The 20,323-nt window shown below is 38.8% G+C and overlaps 1 protein-coding gene across 8 annotated transcripts in view; it reads right to left on the minus strand.

Moving 5' to 3' along the window:
- Nucleotides 1-9,683: 9,683 nt before the first annotated feature.
- Nucleotides 9,684-20,323, minus strand: part of rab3ip (RAB3A interacting protein (rabin3)) — a 35,670-nt gene continuing 25,030 nt past the window's right edge. For 2 of the 8 annotated variants that reach the window (XM_051955649.1, XM_051955866.1), the window contains 5 exons: nucleotides 19,926-20,038; nucleotides 19,800-19,823; nucleotides 19,352-19,451; nucleotides 15,501-15,570; nucleotides 9,684-11,458 (listed from right to left, as the gene is read on the minus strand). In XM_051955649.1, coding sequence (XP_051811609.1) covers nucleotides 11,376-11,458; nucleotides 15,501-15,570; nucleotides 19,352-19,451; nucleotides 19,800-19,823; nucleotides 19,926-20,038 — 390 coding nt within the window. In that variant the 3' untranslated portion in view covers nucleotides 9,684-11,375. Of the gene's footprint in view, nucleotides 11,459-11,690; nucleotides 14,057-15,500; nucleotides 15,571-19,351; nucleotides 19,452-19,576; nucleotides 19,703-19,799; nucleotides 19,824-19,925; nucleotides 20,039-20,323 lie in introns of those variants that run through there. The other 6 variants (XM_051955694.1, XM_051955830.1, XM_051955789.1 and 3 more) reach the window with 6 other exon arrangements.

The following is a 20,323-nucleotide window of genomic DNA, read 5'->3' on the forward strand; positions in this document are numbered from 1 at the left end:
GTTCTATATGTGAAAACTCAGAGATTTCAGGTATCAGAAGGTGGTTTTCAACTTTCTTTGTGAACTTTCTGCTTCAACTTTAAACTACATTTCCTTCACTAAGCCAGCCCTCTGGACTTCCAGTAAGCTGTGTTCCTATTGGCTGTCCAGGTGGCTGCTTGGTGTAATCAGGAACACCTGAGCAGCTCAGTGTCTTCCTGCTTTATGTTTGCAGTCAAACATTTCCTCTGCTTCTCTTCACTGAACCGGGTTTGATTCTGTTGCTTTAGTTTGTTCTTTAAACGTTGGCTTGCGGCTTCCAGCAGTAAAATCGTCTTTAATGTGTTTCTTGGTGTGTTTTAGGGCTTTGTACTGGATAGTTGTCTTGGTAAATGTGGTTCTTTAGCCACAGTTAGTACATGATGCTAATGTGTGCAGTGATTAGTAGTGATGTTACGCTCGAGCCAGTTTGCTCGACACAGTGCCAAGCTTTTGAAGCGAAAGTGTTCTGAGACAGTGTTTCGATCCCTGCTTCAGCATGCCCACAATCACGTGACTATCGAGAACGAGGTCTCGTTACGTCACATCGCGTGTCGCGGTGCTTGGCACGAACTTTGAAGGGGTTGAACATTTCAAACTGTACAGGTCTTAAAAAGCAAAGGGGTCTGATTCACTCCTCAAATTGTGGGTTTTTGAGAGGAGGAGATCACGCTCGGGCATTTGCCATTTGTCATTTTAAGAGAAGCTAGGGAGAGTATACATTTAGTTAGTTTAGTTTAGATATATCTAGTTGCATTTCATACATTAAATAACACACAGATACATACGCATAGATTCACTCATTCACAACACACATTTATGCATAGAAACACACTATACATATATGCACACAAACATACATATATAACGTTTTAAAACATTTATTGTAAGTACAAAGCAGTGTGAGACGAGCAGTCCTGAGGCTTTTTCAGTTTTTTCCACTTGGATGCAGTTCTGACACAGGACCAGTAGATGTCACTCTTCTGATTGTGTCAAATGCTTCGAAGCAATGTGTCATTCTTGAAGCAGATGTGTCAAAGTGGTTCATTGCTTCATGAAGCTTCGATTTCACCATCGCTAGTGTCATCCATCCATATTAAAGTGCAGTTACCCAAAATGTTTGTTGCATGAACTCCAACAAAACCTGTCCAGGTAGAACATAGACATATATACGTAGACGCCTCATAGGCTGTCGAGAGACGCGCTTACAGCGCCGCCATCTTGGAACGGGACCAGCGGAGGCAGCGGTGCATAGACATCTACGGAGGCAAGAGGTACTGCTGAATCTCAAAGTGGAATTATGCGCTGAATTTTGAACCGATTGTCAAACTGTTTGATTCTTAGCTACTTAGTTTGATTCGTGTAGCTACTATACAAGGTGCTTGGATTTTTTTTACAATGCTGTTTTTGCCACTCAACACTAAAGCTACACACTATCTCCCTCTGACTCCAGCATAGTTATTTAAAGATGCCAGACTTCTGTTCAGCCTATGGATGCTCTAATGAGCGCTGTAAGGAGACAAGAGCTCGTGGGATTACTTTTCACATGTGAGATGTATGTAAGGAATAATATATTGTTAGCAGGTTGTCATAGCAAGAGTGAAATAAACGCCGACAAGACGAATAGAACCCCATCAGCTCTGTGTCTGGCTTCTACCCACAATCTAACCAGCTCTCTGCATCATCCTGTGTATTACACAGCTGCTTACCGGTGAAATAACTAATCTGAGACCATTTTTTTGTTTAAAATTCGATGTTATGAATCTAGCGTTCCTAAAAAACAGACTTACTGCAGTAATTGGTGGGTTAGAATACAGCATCTGATGGATCTAAAAATAGCCCTGATTTATGATGGAATTATTTTTGTTGTAGACAATTCTTTATCTCTGGCTACTTTTCTCACATGTTTAAAGGCATTAGAGGAGATTTAATTTCCTACGACTTTGAACATGGCATGCGCACATACAACCTCTCCCTCACCCCCCTCTAACCTCCCCCCTCTTAACATTTACGAAGAAACGCCCCCCTCCAGAAACTTGCGTAGCACTCGTGAAGTTGTCTTTTACGGCTGGGTCCCCCTGGATCTTTATCTGCCATTATGTAAAAAAAGATGAGCAAAACAAGTTGCCAGCTAACTACGAAGCTATACCAAAGCAACACATACAGAAAACACGTAAGTCCAAGGTGTACGTAATCTACATAACTAGGCCTGAGCCGGAAGATTTTTGATTGACAGGAAAGGGAGCAAACCAAACGCCTCGTTCCGAGCGCGTTGATTGGCTGATGTTTTTCAGGTCCTGCCATGTCCACAGTTATTTTTTATTTTTTTTATTCTTTTATAAACCATACATACAAGTCCACTAAAGGTCAGTATATTCATTTTATGTGAATCAGACAAATTAAACAACAAAAACATCCTCCATAATGCCTTTAACAGCAGGTTGTCGGAGGTTTTGTTGCAGGAAGACAAAAGTGTAAAAACAAGACTTGGAGTACAGAAAGTTAACAGTTGTCTGAAAGATTTTTAGAAACAAATCAGGTTTGTGCATCTTCCAAATTGTGGCCACAAATTGATGCTCCGTACGTGGAGGATAGAGACGCTTGGAAATTGTGATTAGTTTTGCTATAAACTGATGAAAACACTCTTTTCTGTACTCGAACTGCAGACCACCAAATTATCTGCGAGCATTTTGACTGAAACAACCCCCAGTGAAATAAAATAAGAAATCAAACATCAAATCATATTTTCCTCAAGTTAAATTGGTGTTCCAAGAGTGCAGAGTGAAGCTAATGTTATTAGAAAACCAACACTTCACAAATGTCTGTTACAGCGCTGTTGCTCAATATTGGACTGATTCCACCAATTTATTGATTGTTCACACCCAGAAAGATGAGAAAAAATGAGGTTTAGAAACACTGAAATGATCGTTTAACTGCTGATTAGTTTCAAACTTGAATTTACTGAAAATTCAATGAATGTTCTGAACTTCTGTAGTATCAAGATCTGCAATGAAAACTTAAAAAACAACATTTTTATGAGACCAAATGATGTGTTAAACTGTACTGCTGCTTAAATCTGTATTATCTGTCATGTGTTTGAGTTAGGGCTGCAACTAATGATTATTTTGATAATCGATTAATCGGTTGATTATTTTTTTTCGATTAGTCGATTAATCGGTTTATGCACTTACATTTTAGTTTTGCTTTTATTTTATTTAATGTAAAATATTTATAAAGGGTGTCAGTCAGTCTAGTCTTCCTTAATCCTTACCTCAGGGTAATTCAGGTCCAGCTCTCCATCTAGCGAATTAGATTCCATCTGCCTATTAGAATTTACCTAACAGGATTCAGTAGAATATTTAAGCTGGTGTCGAGGAACACTCGCCTAGGTTCTTACTGTCTTCTTCCAAACGTCTTACCCCTCTTATTTCAATAAATACTCTCTTGCTAAGCAGCCCCCTTGTAGCAGAATGGATTTATCGATCACGTTTGTGAACGACAGCTTTCCTCTTATAACTGTTTGCACTTGGTGATATTCCTAGGTTCGTTTTAGAGGTTTGGAAAACTAACCTCAGGGGTAATGTTTAAATACTCATTGAACTAAGTAACCTTTAAGAGCCATTAGATTTCATGCACACAATAATCTTAACTTTTTACCACTATGCAGGATAGGTAAATCTTAAGAAATCCATAAATCTTCTCTGTAAATGCAATATAATCTTTTATTAAGCAGGGTTATAGCAACAGCTCATGATTAAACAATTTAATTATTTCTGATTATTTCTAACTTAAGTAAACTGAGCGTACACAAGAATCTTCTCTAATTGTGAATTTAGGAGAGAGGATGGACAGCTCTGCGCAGTTGCTGCCACGCCCGGTCTTGACCTGCGTCTGGTTGAACTCCTCCGTAGACCAGGAGACTCGGTATGAAGTCTCCTTTCGGCCTGAAGGATGTCCTTCCTCAGCAGGGGGAGCGGAGAGGTCCCGAAGGCCAATCGTGGTCAGTTATCTTTGATAGCAGCAGCTGGGACACAAGTGCAGGCGTCTCAGCTGTCTCTCAGTAGGCAGGTGGCGGTGGAAAGTCCTCGACTCTCCAGGTTGAGATGAGTCGCTGGGTTCTCCAGCCCCGGGAGGGGAGCAGCCCTCTGTTGCTGCCTCCTGCATCTCTCTGGATGGTGTAGGCGCTTTCTTCTCTTTGTCTCTTTAGGATAATTGCAGACCTCTCAGGACTCTCCGTCTGGCAGAGTGTGGTCTTCGCTTGTTGAACAAAGTTAGAACAACTTTGCTTCCAACGATGTCCTCAGCGAACTCTGAGCCCAAGTCCCGCGTTGTCCTCACGCCCCTCGGCAGAAAGTCCGGTGACGACTCCTCAGAACTTTGGCAGCTCCGGGGAACAACCCTCCCCAGGGGAGAACTCCGAATTCAGGGGCTCTGACTCTCTCTTTTATACTCTCATCCTCTAATACACACACATTATCTGTACGCTCAGTTGCTTAACTATCAGGCTCACAACAACTACACACATTGTCAAGGCCTAGTCGAGGCACATTCATTGAGAAAGGTGAAGTTCCCCTTTTTTGTAAGTGCACAGTTAAAAATAGGCTACTTCTCCTCATACACAGTGCTTTTACTTATAATCACTTCTTTTAATCATTACATCTTAGCATGATCATATTACTCATTTTAAATCATTCTATTCTATAGCAATCATCATTTCAGAATATATATCAGCCTATGAAAATCATTCTTGCATCAAGCATAATCATGTGGTTAACTTATATAGTTTCTCATTTTAGCTTTTCGTTGGTCTGCTTAAAGCTTTTATATAAGTAGTGGTTGCTCCTGGGATCTCAAAGAACTAAGTCTCACTTGAAAAGGGCCTATGTCATTCAACGTATATTTTAAGAGCTTTTAACCATGCTACAATGTCCTAAATTCTTCAAAAACCTATCCAGAGTTGGATTTTAGTATGTCTCAATTAGCAGCAATCAAAACACTGACTCATCAACACATACATGCTCATACAACCATCCAACGTCACAAGATCTTAAATGAAGTTTCACCAAGGCAACATTTATACTTTAAAAACATCTTTCCTGTAGAGAAGCATTTTCTGGGCACCCATGTATTTTAAGCTATCCTACAATAATATCACAAGTAAGGGCTCCAAAAGTAGTGAACTAAATTTAAGGTAGTAATTTGAGAACAGAAAGAAAATAGAAACAATTTTACTGTTAACTGCATTTTATTTTTTCCAAAAAAACCCACAGATTTTACCTGAGAACGAGTTTTATAGCTTATTAACATGCTGTGAAACTGTAAACAATTTAAAATAACGTGCCATTTCAGGATCCTAAATGGAAGTCACATTTTTAAGAGTTTTTTTAAAAAAAACAAAACTGAATATTTAGAGAAAACAAGTGCATTTTACAAACAATGTAAACAGTCTAATGAATGAATCATGAACTTTGCATTGCAGTGCAAAAATGTTAGCATGTCCACATGCTCTGGGCTAAGGCTAGCTCTCTTTTTAGAGGCTATATTCCCTGCTGCAGAAAACAGCTGCTCTGCTGGTGTAGTAGTGCTTGGTATACAGAGGTAGGACTTTGCTAACCTTGACAAAAAGGGGTATTTCACCTCATTTGAGTTCTACCACTGTAACGGATTTTCTCCCTTTGAAACTGGCTTCTCACCGAAGTATGTGAGGACCTCTTGTCGGACTTTCCCAGGCTGAATCCCAAACCGCACCCTACACACTATCCCTACACACTACCCCTCCGTTTGCGTGTTCCCGTGGAGGGTCCTCCATATTAAGGGCCGTCCCAAACCGCGTAGTGCGGAGGGAGAGTGGACTGTTCAGCCCTTAAATAGCGAGTCTGCATCGATGCTCACTCTGGACAATTTTTTCAGGAAGTGCAACGTCGAAATGGAGGAGGAAACAACATATCAATGTAAGTTCCACATGCGTCCATTATTTCTCCCACGCCTTTTTCACACTGACAGAACATCACAAAAAGAGCAGTGAAAAAAGATAGAACAAAAGAAACAAATCATCTTCTCTGCTGACGTTTGATTTAATTGTACACCCCCTGACACCTTAAAATTTGAACACAACTGACAGAATTCATTTATTCATTCATTTGTTGGATTTGAAATGCCAGATAATAGGATTGGAAAACATGTGAGTGAAAAAAAAGTGGGATGCTTTCGTCTTCTGGAAGCAGCAGCGATCCTTGATAGTTGCAACCTGTGCCACAGCGCTACAGTTCAATTCAATTCAATTTTATTTATATAGCGTCAATTACAGTCAAATCGTCTCAAGACGCTTTACAGAACCCATATGCCCGACCCCCAGAGCAAGCCCAAAGGCGACAGTGGCAAGGAAAAACACCCTTTTAACAGGGAAGAAACCTCGAGCAGAACCCGGCTCTATATAGGGGGGACCCATCTGCCTGCTGGCCGGGCGGGTTGAGAAGGACAGAAGAGGGCAAGGGGGAGGGATGGGAGAAGAGGGAGGGGTGGGAAAGCAAGGAAAACACGACACACATTTGGATACATGCATGACAGGATATGTGACACAAAGTATAAGCTAACATTGAAAACTGACTCATAATTTACTCTTATGATGTACGGCTCTGACATTAAACATACTCCATATATAGCTAGCAGTAAAATTCAAACAGTATGTAAGTTAGCATAACAGTATAGTGAAGGCAATGCAGAGTTGACTGGTGGAAAAAGGGAGTTGGAAGCAGAGGGCTGGAGGAAGGTCAGCAGCAGCATCCCACAGTGGACATGATGGAGACTGGAGCAGCTGGTGGAACATCAGCCGCAGATCTGAAGCATCCAGCTCTGGGACCAGGGACACTCGGAGAAATAGCACAGCCATGCACAGTAGGCGTCTTTGTGTTACCATGGCAATGACGTCTTCCGTTTTCCGGTGAGGCGACAGGGCGTCCCATTCCTGACGATCGTATTTATACCCTCCCCCTTCAATAATAGGTGCCCTCCACAGCTGCGAGTGTGACTTCTTTTGGAGTGACACTCAGTAGTGGAGGAGGAGTGTGTAGGGGGCGGTTTGGGATTCAGCCCCAGTGAGTACACAGCCGCTGAGTGTGAGTCTATGACGCTGAGTGAACATCACGTGACCTAAAGCAAGGCAACCCATTGGTTGTTTGCTTCTTCTCCTGCAGTTCTGGTTGCATAAACCTACACTGGCTCATTACTGCCACACCTGGTCACCGCTATTACAGGCAGGCTTAAAATATGCGCGAAACATGCCGCTTATGGTAAAAATAGACTTATTAACCAACTAATCGATGACCAAAATAGTTGACAACTATTTTAATAATCGATTATAATCAATTAGATTGATTAGTTGTTTCAGCTCTAGTTTGAGTAAATTCACTTTAAAGACTTCATTTTATTGTTATTATTGGGTATACAGGGGGTCCTCCACTTACATTGGAGTTACGTTCCTATAGACCCCTTTCACATGACGTATGCATACTTAATTAGGCAACTGCACGTGCAGACCCGGTTCAAAACAAAGCCTGTTTACCTGGCCAAGGCGTGATATTGCAAGCACATATTACGCTAAATATGCCTTCTTGTTGTGCTGTCGGCTGTCAGAATCATAGTAAAGCAGATGATATGGCAGCTGTGACAGCGACCAGGTTGAACTTGCTTTGTTACCGCGGCTAAACGTTTGGTTTACTTAATACTGATTTCCGTGTTCTCCGAAGCAGTCGTTACGTTGATATCACAGTTCCTGCTGATACACCGGAGAAGCCCTGAGCCCGTTAGCAGGACAGTGCAGTATGTCAAAGTAGTGCCTGATAACGCATTGAAGGATTACTTTAATACCCAACATGCCGAACCAGGCCAGCAGCAACAGGACAGCACATCATCTGCTGCATCCAAACAGCAAGAGGCCGTGTCCAGCAGGCAGCAGGAGGCGACTGTCGGCGGCGGCAGTCCCAAACAACAGTCACCACCGCCTTCTCAAAGTGAGCCCATTGATGCGGCCAAAGCCGAGACGTGCAATTTCCTAAACGCTATCTTTCTGTTCTTGTTCAGGGAACTCCGAGACACCCCAGTCGTCAGACACTGGCTCACCCATTAAATTAAAGTGGAATGTGGAGGAGCTTCTGCATCGGGTCTGCGCGCGCATACCTTGTGTTAGTAAACACTGCAAGGGGTCTATAGTGTGATGTCAGTTGATTTTCGCCTGAAGTCAGAACTCCAGCAAAAATGTAAACAAAGCTGCTACGTGCATCATGACAACGATCATATTTTTGGAAAAGTCATGAATACCAACGACTTTCATGCATGTATGAGTCATTTTACCAGAAGATATCAGAATATTGTAGCGGACTGATATTATTGTTGATGTTGAGGTTTCAATGTTTATTGTTCAGATTTACCTAATGTCAGTGAACGTGCCATGTTTAGCTAGCTCACCTCTGATTGGCTCAGAGTCAGCAGTAGTGTATGGAGTGAGAGAGAACTGGGAACTCTGGCTAATTCTGGAGCTAAGTTTTGGGTTTTTGTAGTTATTCTGGCATTGGCTATAGCTCACAGTAGCCTGTGTGAAGGTTCAATAAACGACCAGAGAACCAGATAAAGTCTCACTCATTCATCTCAGAGTCGCTACAATATGCTGACCTGTTTTTACATCTTGACCCATGTTCGTCGGTGTTTTGTCCTGTTCAGAGCGTTTTATTATGTCTAATTTCACTTCCATAGGCATGCCATTAGAAGAGTCCAAGTAAGGTTCGGGAGTCATAATGAAGTGAAAAAAGTTTTTTTTTTTTTTTTTTTTTTTTTAAAATGTAGCACAATCCAAGATGGCGCTGCGTGACAACATATTCACCACTCTGCTTGTCAACTAGTTTCACGTAACTAGTTCCGACCTAACGTTGAAATGCTGTAAGTCGAGGACGCTGTAAACCGAGGACCTGCTTTATATTAAAATGTCAGACGTTCTCAGGTGAAAGCGTCATGTATTAGCATGCTAACCTTTGTAGCAACTATGAGCCATTTTGGTTTGTAAACCCGTTGCGCTTCAGTGTCCCGCCCATGGTACACTTTGAGATCTGCATAACCAATTTGCTAAATGTCTGAAACTGCAAACGCGATTATACAAACACTATAGCTTAGATTCTCATGAATCTGCCGGTATAAACCACTTTCAGATGTGATTACCACAGCGGGTAATATAAACACATTTGTCCGACAAACAACGAATATCCATCCATCCGTTCTCTATACACGGCTTTAACGTACACAGCGCGACTCACATTTCCGGGTTCATTATTACACACAGATGAAAATATTCCACAAAAAACGGCCATAATCCAACCTTGGACATCCAGACGTAACAAGCCAGTAACATATTTTGTCCAAAACATGTCTTGAAGACGGTATATGATCCACGAATCAGTCGTTTTCAAGGAAATGCACCTAGCGATGCGCGTCCAATATTCCCTGTATTTCTCGTGATATTTTTATTTACAAATAGAATATTAGCGATTTTTTTGTACTGAAAATGGCTAGAATTGACTGCAGCTTAAAGGGTTAAAAGTCGCACTTGGCATAATGTTTGTTTATATGTTTAGTTTGCTGTGTTTCTTACCTGAGAGGAAACAGTCAGACAGCGGTGGTTCCAGAGGTATCACTGTTTTATTTCAGAGTGTCTGAGAGAAAAAGGCACTAAAACCAAACCGGGAGCAACTTTAGAAGTGGGAGAGATTCAGAGTTTAAATTAACATTTAGAAAGTTACACAACAACACACACACTCTCTCACACATGCACTCTCTCACACACAGTCTGAATATCTACACAACGAATCGTCAAACATCAGTAGCTGTTTGTCAGAATCTAAAGACTTCAAAAAATCTGTTTATTTCATCCTCGAAACTAAACGTCAGAAGAAACGATAAATAAACGTCGTTTTTCAGCTTTAAAATGCCAGAAATGATTCCTTCTGATTATCTTTACCTCAAGAAACTCACATTAAATAGAAATTTTTACACGATTTAATGAACAACAACTGATTGTTTTAACGTCTTATTTCTCTGAAACACAACGACAGAAACCCAGAAAAAGAAGATATTAGATCCACTGTGAGGAAAAACGACAAGATTTATAGAATAATTATCATATTTTAACACAAATATCACAATATCAGAGAAATGAAACTGGAAATTCCAGATATTTTTAAGAAGAAAAAAAAAGTGATTGCCCACTGGAGAAAAATGTGAAAATTAGTGACAAAAAAGCCAATATCTTGATAATTGAGTCCTAATTTTGTAATTAAAGGCTCAAATTTTAAGGAAAAAAATTAAATTTATTTTAAGGGAAAATGAAAAAAGTCGTTTTAAAGAAAAGAATTTCAAATATTTTCAAAATAAAAGTTTCTATTTTATTGTAATTTTATGAGACAAGTCAAAATGAGAGTAAAGCTGCAATCTGAAGACAAAAAATAAATATTTTGAGAAATATTTCATAATTAAAGGATTAAATCACATTATGAAGAATATTGTTTAACTTAATTTGCATTTTTAACAGAACAAAAATTTTAAAAAGTTGGAATTCTGCAAGAATAAAGATTCAGATTTGAGTAATAAACTATTATTATTACAACTTGTATTATCTCAAATTTATTGTCTTTTTCTCTTAAAATTACAACTGTATACTCATAAAATTGCAAATGTCTCCATAAATATCAACATTAAAACTTTAATTTCAAATCTGATATTTTTCTATAGAAAATTTGTGTTTGTTATTTTTAATGACCTTACTCTGTAAATATTACTGCTTTTTGTGTAAAATTTACCCAATTTCTCATAATAATTCTTAGAATCAGATATTTATTTATGGAATTCTGTTGTTTTTCTTGCAAAATTTCTAATTAGATATTTTTTGGGGTAATTTTTGGAAAGCTTTTCAACTTTATCAACTTTTCTCAAAATACTCCAACTACATTCCATAAATTCCAGATTTTTCTCCTCACAAAGTGGCTCTAAATCTTCATTTCTGCCCAGAAAATTGTCTTTAATAAGTAACTTAGGACTTACAATCTCTTCCTGCAGCCTCGTTCTTCTGATTCGCTGATTTTTTAAAATTGTTTTAGTGTTTTTATACAGGAGGAATAAAGCAAAAGTCCAGTTTTAATTTCACCTCTTGAGTCCGTTTCTTCACATCTTGTAGTGTTTGAATAAAGTAAATGTGAACAGATGAGTGAAAACCGTCCTCCATGGATAGAATGTCCACACTGAGGGGACGGAGCTTCTTGGATGGGGGAGGAGCATGGGGGCGGCGCTTCAGCGGGGAGTCTGTTGTGATTGGTCGGTCACAGCTGGTCTTTGTAGTAGCCGAGTTTAGCGAAGGACATTTCTCTGCGGAGCTGCATCACCTCCCAGAACATCTGCTCTGCTGAGAACGCAAACACAACGTTTCACCAAACAACAACACACCGGGTTACCGTGGCAACTGGTTAACCTACAACTTCACATAAATTACAGAAAAAATAAGACATTCATGTTCTTTTGGTCAATTTCTGGTTAATTTGAGTCTCTTTACAGTTGTTTCGTGTTCTTGTGATCGTTTTCTGCCTCTTTGTTGTTGTTTTGCATCTCTCTGTAGCCATTTTGTGTCTTTGTAGTCATTTTTTTTTTTTTTTTGACGTTTATTAGCCCCTTTAAAACATCAATAGAAGCAGCAGCAACAATAATAGAAGTTACAGTGGATGTTTTCTGGTAGCAGTCATAACAAGTGTAACTAATCTATATCCATAAATATTTGGACACAAGTTTGCATTTTGGGGATATACACATGACATTAACAAAACTATACACCCATTTTTTTTCTCTTTTTTTCCCTTCCCTTCCCCTTTTTCTTCCCTCCCCCTTCCTTTCCCTTTTTTCCCTTCCTTTTCCCTTCCTTTTTTCTTTTGTTTGCCCCAACCCATCCACTCAATAAAGAAATGAATATATACATATATATACAGATACAAATACATCTACATTCATACCTACAAAAATACGTAAACGCACCTACACATACATACATACACATCCTTTATAATTATGTAACATAATATTACCAAGAGAATAAAAAAAAGTAAAATAAATAAATAAATACAATAACAACTCGAAACCAAAAAAAACAAACAAATAATATTTCACTTTTCACAATAGGGATGTTCGTTAATAGACCTTTAATCCTATATATATATATATATTTTAATTTGGATAAATCTATAGTTTGAAATAATTTGATTAATATGTTTACCTTTGTTTTCTTTTTTCCCTTCCTTCTTTTCTTCCCTTTTTCCTTCCCTTTCCTTCTTCCCCCTCCCTTTTTCTTTTCTTTCCTTCTCCCCCTTTTCTTTTCCCCCTTTTTTCCTTCTCTCCCCTTCTTCCCTTTTCTCCTTCTCCTTCTTTTCCCTTTCCTTCTCTTCCTCCTTTCCCCCTTCTTTTCTAATTTTTGAGGATTTGAGTAAATTAACAGACACTTTTTGTCATTTTCTTTTTAATATTGAATTCATTTAACCATTAATTTTTATTAATTACCTAATTTACTCTTCCGTTTCTTTCATTTATTTTTTAATTACTTTTGTTTTTTGTTTTGTATTTTCAAGTGTCCAGACGTAATAATTTTTTTTTTTAAATGTTTTGTCACAACAAATCACCTTTCACATATATAGGTCACTTCTATGACATCCCTACCTAGAAAGAGAATAGAAGCAGCAACCATCGTTTACACTATTTACCTACTTTTATAGTCTGCGCATTATAAGGAACACCAATGTCTACTCATTTTCAGTCATTCTTTGCAAAAGTATTCAAACTTGAAAGTAACGGATTCCATAGTTCTGTGAAACTTTGACCCTGACCATATTTTTCAAAAGTTAGCCTCTCCAATGGTAAGAAGTCTGAAATTTGGGCAAGAAATGTCTTAAAAATGGGAGGAGCGTGATCCTTCCAACACAGAAGTATACATCCATCCATCCTCTATACACCGCTTTATCCTCATTAGGGTCGCGGGGGGTGCTGGAGCCTATCCCAGCTGACTCGGGCGAAGGCAGGGGACACCCTGGACAGGTCGCCAGTCTGTCACAGGGCTACATACACAGACGAACAATCACACTCGCATTCACACCTACGGACAATCTAGAGTAACCAATTAACCTCAGCATGTTTTTGGACTGTGGGAGGAAGCCGGAGTGCCCGGAGAAAACCCACACATGCTCAGGGAGAACATGCAAACTCCATGCAGAAAGATCCCAGGCCCAGACCGGGATTTGAACCAGGGATCTTCTTGCTGCAAGGCGAAAGTGCTAACCACTACGCCACTGAGCAGCCCCAGAAGTATACATTTCTTTGAAAAATATGTTATTAGTAATCTACATTTCTTTCTATCTAAAGGGAGATTTTGTATGTCATTCAACAAATAGAAATTAGGTTTAAGTTCATATGACTTCTGTAATGTATTTTTTGTAAAGGAATGGATTGACCTCCAGAAAACTGTCAAACATTTACATTCCCAAAACATATGCAAAAATGTTCCATCTCCCATTTTGCATTGAGGGCAGTTTGCAGAAATGCTGTTTGATATTTTATTCATCTTTCTGGGTGATAGATATGATTTGTGGATACATTTAAAATTAGCTTCTTTAATTTTATTACTAATAAATGGGAAATATACAGATTCGCATATGTTAGACCACGCACTTTCTTCAAAGGTCAATCCTAAATCCCTCTCCCAAATCCTTTTTAATGGTAGAAGAGATGACTGTCCTCCCACTGCGAGACAGTTATAAAACTTGCTGATTTTTCCCTTAATTGTATTGGCCGTTAATATCTGATCTTCAATTTCCAATTGTTCTGTTCTTAGTTTATTTTCTTTATAAGTGACTGGACAATACTCCTGATTTGTAGAAATTTGAAAAAGTCTTTATTTGAAATATTAAAACTCTTCTCTTAATTCACTGAATGATTTCATTTGCAACTTCCCAGAACATCTGCTCTGCTGAGAACGCAAACACGTTTCACTAAACAACAACACACCGAGTTACCGTGGCAACTGGTTAACCTACAACTTCACATAAATTACAGAAAAAATAAGACATTCATGTTCTTTTTGTCAATTTCTGGTTAATTTGTGTCTCTTTACAGTTGTTTCGTGTCCTTATGATCGTCTTCTGCCTCTTTGTTGTTGTTTTGCATCTCTCTGTAGCCATTTTGTGTCTTTGTAGTCATTCTTTTTGTAGTCATGTTGCTGTTTCTTTACATCTTATGGCCTTTTTGTGTCTCATCTCTTTTTAGCCATTTTGTGTCGATTCATAGTTGTCTTTTCGCTCCTTGTTGTCATTTTACACTCATTTTGTGTCTTTGTAGTTGTCTCTTTGTTGCCGTTATGCAGTTGTTTTGCAGTTAATTTGCATCTGTTAGTTTTGTGTCAATTTGTACTGTGCGTCTTTGCAGACATTTTGTAATCTCTTGTTCATTATTTTGTGCCCCTATTGCATCTCTCTAATCATTTGTAGTTATTTTGTGTCATTTATTATAATTTTTGTAGTCTTTGTAGTCATTTTGTCATCGCTATGTGTCTCTTTGTGGTTGTTTTGTTGTTATTTTGTGTCTTTGTAGTCTTTTTGCAGCCTTGTGTTTGTCTTTGGCCTCTCTGTAGTTGTTTTGGGGTTCATTTGGATCTCCTCGTAGTCCTTTTGTGTCCCTTTGTTGTCTTTTGCCTCTTTGTAGGCGTTCGATGGTTATTTTGAATCTCTTGTGAGTCGCTTTGTGTGTCTTTATGGTTATGTTTTGCCTCTCCGTCATTGTTTTGGGGTAATATGTCTCTTTGTTGTCTGTAGCCTGTTTATAATGGTTTTGACCTACTAATTCCACTGCATATACCTTTAATTTATTAATCTGTATTCTCCTGTTAACTTCTAACTTGGTATAAAGTATGGAAAGTTAATTAATGAAGACATTAACATTCTTTGTAGCTGTTTGTTGACTTTTGCCTGTTTATAGTAATTTTGTGTCCTTGCAGTTGTTTATAGCCTCTTTATGGTTGTTTTGTAGCTATGTTGTGTCTTGTGTTAGATGTTTTGTGTCTTTTGCATCTTCGCAGTTATTTTGCATCCCTTCAAAATCTTTTTGTGTCTCTCTGTGGTTGTCTTTTGTCTATCTATAGGCATTTTTTGCATCTTTATTGCAACTTCATGGTTGTTGCATGAGTCTACAGCTGCTCTGTTGTCATTTTGTGTCTTTCAGGTCATCTTTTGCCACTTTTGATTCATTTTGTAGTTATGTTGCATTTCTTTTTGTATTATTGTTGTCCTGACTTTTTGAATCAGTTTCTTCGTTTGTTTGCAGTTGTCGTGTGATCATTTTGTCTCATGTTGTGTCTTTTTGTTGTTCAGTGTCTGTTTCTGATTATTTGTCTATAATTTTGTGTCACTTTGTCTTACCGTCCTGCTGTTTGACCAGCCCTTGGTGGATGTAGCGAATGTAGGTGAAGAAATTACACACCGCTGTGATCTGAGGAGGAAAAACCAGAGACAGAAAATGTTAGAAAAGACCAACCAGCAGTTTGAAGCTTGTGTTTGTGAAACTTCTTTGAGGCTTCAGATGAATAAAAAAATCTCAGCGTGAAATTCAGAGAGTTCATAACTGAAGACTCTCAGTGAATCGGGATATTTTGTGCTTGTACAAGTTTGTATTTCTGTCTGTTTCCATCCATTAAATGATGGATGATTTTAACTACACGGTAATGATCAGAGCTGTGATTATGTCCTGTGAACCTCCTCTAATTTAAATCCCATCCACATCAACATCCTTGGATTCTAAAGAAGATCTCTGATTTGTTTCTGAATGTGGAGCTGCTTTCCTGGAAAGTTGTGAATACTACAGTTACAAACTGGTGTTTTTTAAACTACATTTTTTCACAATTTGTCAAATAATTTCCATTAAAAGCAGCTGAACCGATGGATGCACAGACAGCTATCACTGGAGAAGAAAAAAAAAAACTTTCTCAGACAAGTTCTGCTGTTTCTTCTACGATTTCTAAGCTGATTTATGCGCATTACTGACCGTGGACATCAGGAATAATGGCATCACTGTGTTCGGTGCCTGTGCGTTCAGATTTTACTGAGTCATGATTCAAAGACAACTTTTGATTCCTAAAAGAGGATCTTTATCTCCTTTTCAAACATGTCTTACACGTCAGTTTCCAGAAGGTTTCACTTCACCTTCCACTTTAACCCCTAAAGCTTCAGTGTACCGCCGGCGGTACACCTACTAATTTGCATAGGAATTTCAAGAATGTCCGACGGCTGCAAACACGATTATACAAACACTATACACCGATGGAAAGCTTAGATTCTCATGAATCCGCCGGTATAAACCACTTTCAGATGCGATTACTACAGCGGGTGAGAAAAACACATTTGTCCGACAAAAACAAATATTCATCCATCCGTTCTCTATACACGGCTTCAACGCACACAGCGCGACTCACATTTCCGGGTTCATTATTACACACAAAAAAAAGATTCCACAAAAAACGGCCATAATCCAACCTTTTACATCCAGATGACACAAGCCAGTAAACTATTTTGTCCAAAACATGTCCTGAAGTCGGTATAAAATTCACGAATCGGTCATTTTCAAGGAAATGTACCTCGCGATGCCCGTCCAATATTCCCCGTATTTTTCGTAATTTTTTTAATTTAAAAATAGAATATTAGCGATTTTTTGTACTGAAAACGGCTGGAATTGACTGAAGCTTAAAGGGTTAATGTTAATCCTGTTTTATAAGTGCCTTCAGTGTTTCTGATAATAAGCAAAAGACGCAGCAAGTCATTAATTTTCTGCACTGAGCCATAGCAGCTTTCGCAGATACAACAAAACCTCAGTCTAGCTGTTTGGAGTTTATCCCGTTGCTACACTCGGTTCACAGCTGGACGGAGCTATGAAAGTTATGAAAGCTATTTTTATGGACTTCTTTGTGAAAACAATGTGAGTTTGTCTAGCTGTACCGTTAAAGGACATCTCAGATTAAGATTTTGATGCTCAGAGATAAAAGAATTTCTTCTGACGTTGGTCCACAAAGTTCTGTTGGCGAGAAATATCAAGCGAGCCCAATCAAATCTTCAGACAAGGACGAGCTTCGGGGCTTTTTGTCAGTTGTGTGAAAGTCATTTCTAAAATGATGTGTGTAGGATGTTAAGGCATAAATCTCTGTCCGTTTATGTACACGTACCTTGAGCACAGAATAAAAGGTCTGTTAAAAAAGTTCAGAGATTCTGAGTTTAAATAAAATACACCAAAAATTGCACCTAATTTGATTTTGCCTGCGCAGTGAATCTCTGCTCCCAGTGCTCCTGTAATGATTGCAATGTTTCCTTAACATCCTGTTAGCTTAACATGTCAAACACCATTTTTGAAAAGCATTTAGTCTCCTGAACTGTGTTGAATCAGTGACCCTTCAACTTGAATTTAATTTTGTGGAAACTACAAGTCCAGTGTTACGTGTCTTTAAGTCCAAGTGACATGAATGTCATAATTTGGTCCACTTCAAATCGCCAGGATCCTTCTGTTCGACCATCTCTGATTTGCTTGAAAAAGTTTTAATCTCAAACTACGGATATTTAAATTGGTATATGTGAAATTTTAGCTTGATACGTTAAATATTTTCCAAGATAATTGTTTGAAAAAATTGCCCGTTGACTCACTTTGAACAGGTTTTTGTCTCATTGTGCAAGTTTAGCTAGTAAAGGGGCACATGACAAAGACTTCTGTGACGCTTAATGACCTCAAAGATTAAAGTTTTTTATTTACAAAATCACCTGAAGACTCTTTTTTTCCCCCCACACATTGATATTTGAGGCCGTTCGGACAAAAACATATCTCAGGAGCTATTGAAGATAGAAGCCAGACATCCACAGTGACTGAAAACAACGTTATATGCCCGTATTTAAAAATCTTTTTTATGTTTAGAGAACCATTCTCAAACTCCAAAACTCTGTTATGCTTGGATGACCCCATCTACCAATACTTTTGTTTTTGTGCTACACCTTGTCAAACCTTGTCAAAAAAAGGTTGCTCTCTTGTAAGGTACAAGAAAGCAACCTTTTGTGACGAAGTATTTCATATTTAAAGTATTCTCTGTGTTTAGTCATGTACTATTGTGACATGCAGCTCCATGTGGCTCATAAAATATCATTAGTTGGCTTCTGTATTATAATTTGTTAATTTGTGCTCAGACATTGGATTTTTCGTGACTTTTGCCCTATTTGAACTCACCCATAATCACAGATTGTATCATCTACTCCAGTATTACAGATTCTGAATCAATGACATCATGAATAACCGTCAAAATGTCATTTTTTTCTTTAATAGTTCCTGCAAGATTACTGTTAAACAGCCTCAAATTTCAATGCGCAAAAAAAAACAAAAACAAAACAAAAAAAACACGTCAACAGATGATTTAAAAACACACACACACACACACACACACACACACACACACACACACACACACACACACACACACACACACACACACACACACACACACACACACACACACACACACACACACACACACACACACACACACACACACACACACACACACACACACACACACACAAAATAACCCCTTCAATCTCAGGGGTCATTAACCACCACAGAAGTCTTTGTCATGGTGCCCCTTTAATCCCCCACAATGCTCTCTGCTTGCCAACATGAACTTCCTGTAGTCTGAGTGACGTCTCCTCTGGTCTCTACAGTGTTAAACAGTAAGAGGCTCCACCTGGTGGAACAACCAGGTACTACAGTTGATCTACAAAACATGTACTGACATCATGGAGAGAAAACACGTTTTCTCCGTCTATAGGAGCCTGTGGAACTGATACAGGAATGACTTTTCTTTTTTTAATGCACTGCAGAGCTATTCAGTTGTCAAGCAGATACACTGGATTGATTTCTACAACGTTAAATTACTTAAAGTGTGTGTAATTGAGAAAAATTGTACCAGATTAGGATTCCACAGACACCAAATAATAAAGAATTACTTGACTGGAACATCCCTAACATGAAAGATGGATCATCCAGCTGGTGTTTGTTCTTTGTGGTCACAAAAACATTTGTACTAGTCCTGATGTAAACAGCTTCATCTACTGACTTCAACAGTCCCAGGACTTTTTTATTGCACCTATATACGTCATATTTCTATTATTATACTTTACAACAACAGTTTTGGCCATGAACGCATCAGTGAAAATGCTCAACAGGACTACAATGTGTGGATACTCACTCTGTATCTACAGTAGGGAGACACGTAGTAATAGTTGGACGAATCTCCAAACTTGATTCTGTGCTTACAGGTTTTGGTTTGACCGCTCAGGGCACATTTTCTATAAAAGATACATCGAGTCAGTTGTTAGTTTTCATTTCTTTCCACAGTGGGAAAAAACTGAATCAATGACCTAAAAAACAAAACTGCACAGGAGCAAAACTACAACTAAAGGAGGCAAAGGAATAGAATAGAATCACTTTATTCATCCCCGAAGGGAAATTCAATAGCGATGGGAAATTCAAGGAGGGAGGAGAGGAAGGAAGGATGAGCATTTATCAAGGTTGTCTCGTCGGGATCGCTTTGATAAACCTGGACAGAAGGAGGAAGGACCGGAGGTTATGAGTCAGGAGGAGCCAGGCGGGTTTAACCGAGGAGAAACTACAGAAACGCAGAGAGTCGGACTTACGTGACGAGCTCGGCCATTCGCCCGCTAGAGGAGGAAAAGTGAGGGAAGATGGAGACGATGAAGGAGTGAAAGTTTGATGAAGAGGAGAAGGAAGTGACGAGTGTAAGTGCGTGTCTGTTTGCTCACTTTGGTCCTCCACACTCCACCGCCGAGGCTTTGACCACCGGCAGCGGCTGGAAACCGACCGGCTCCACACTGAGCGTGTTCTGCTCCACGGCTTCCAAGATGGCCGACCCCAGCTGAGGAACAAGACGACGACAAAAGACTTTAAATAACAGCAGCAGAGGACGACACTACGAAGGAAGTCTGTAAAAAACTAAAGCTCCAGTCAGAAATATTTGTAAAAAAAAGAATTTAAAAATCTGTTTTTCTGTATCAAAATGAATAATAATAATAAATTGTATTTGTAAAGAATTTTCATTTAGGCAAAATCTCAAAGTGCTGCACTGAAGAGATAAAATGGATAAAACAAACAATTAGATAACATACCAATAAAAAAATAAAACAAAATAGAAATTTCAGGG

Source organism: Acanthochromis polyacanthus, chromosome 1 (assembly GCF_021347895.1).
Source record: "Acanthochromis polyacanthus isolate Apoly-LR-REF ecotype Palm Island chromosome 1, KAUST_Apoly_ChrSc, whole genome shotgun sequence".
NCBI classification, from domain to species: domain Eukaryota; kingdom Metazoa; phylum Chordata; class Actinopteri; family Pomacentridae; genus Acanthochromis; species Acanthochromis polyacanthus.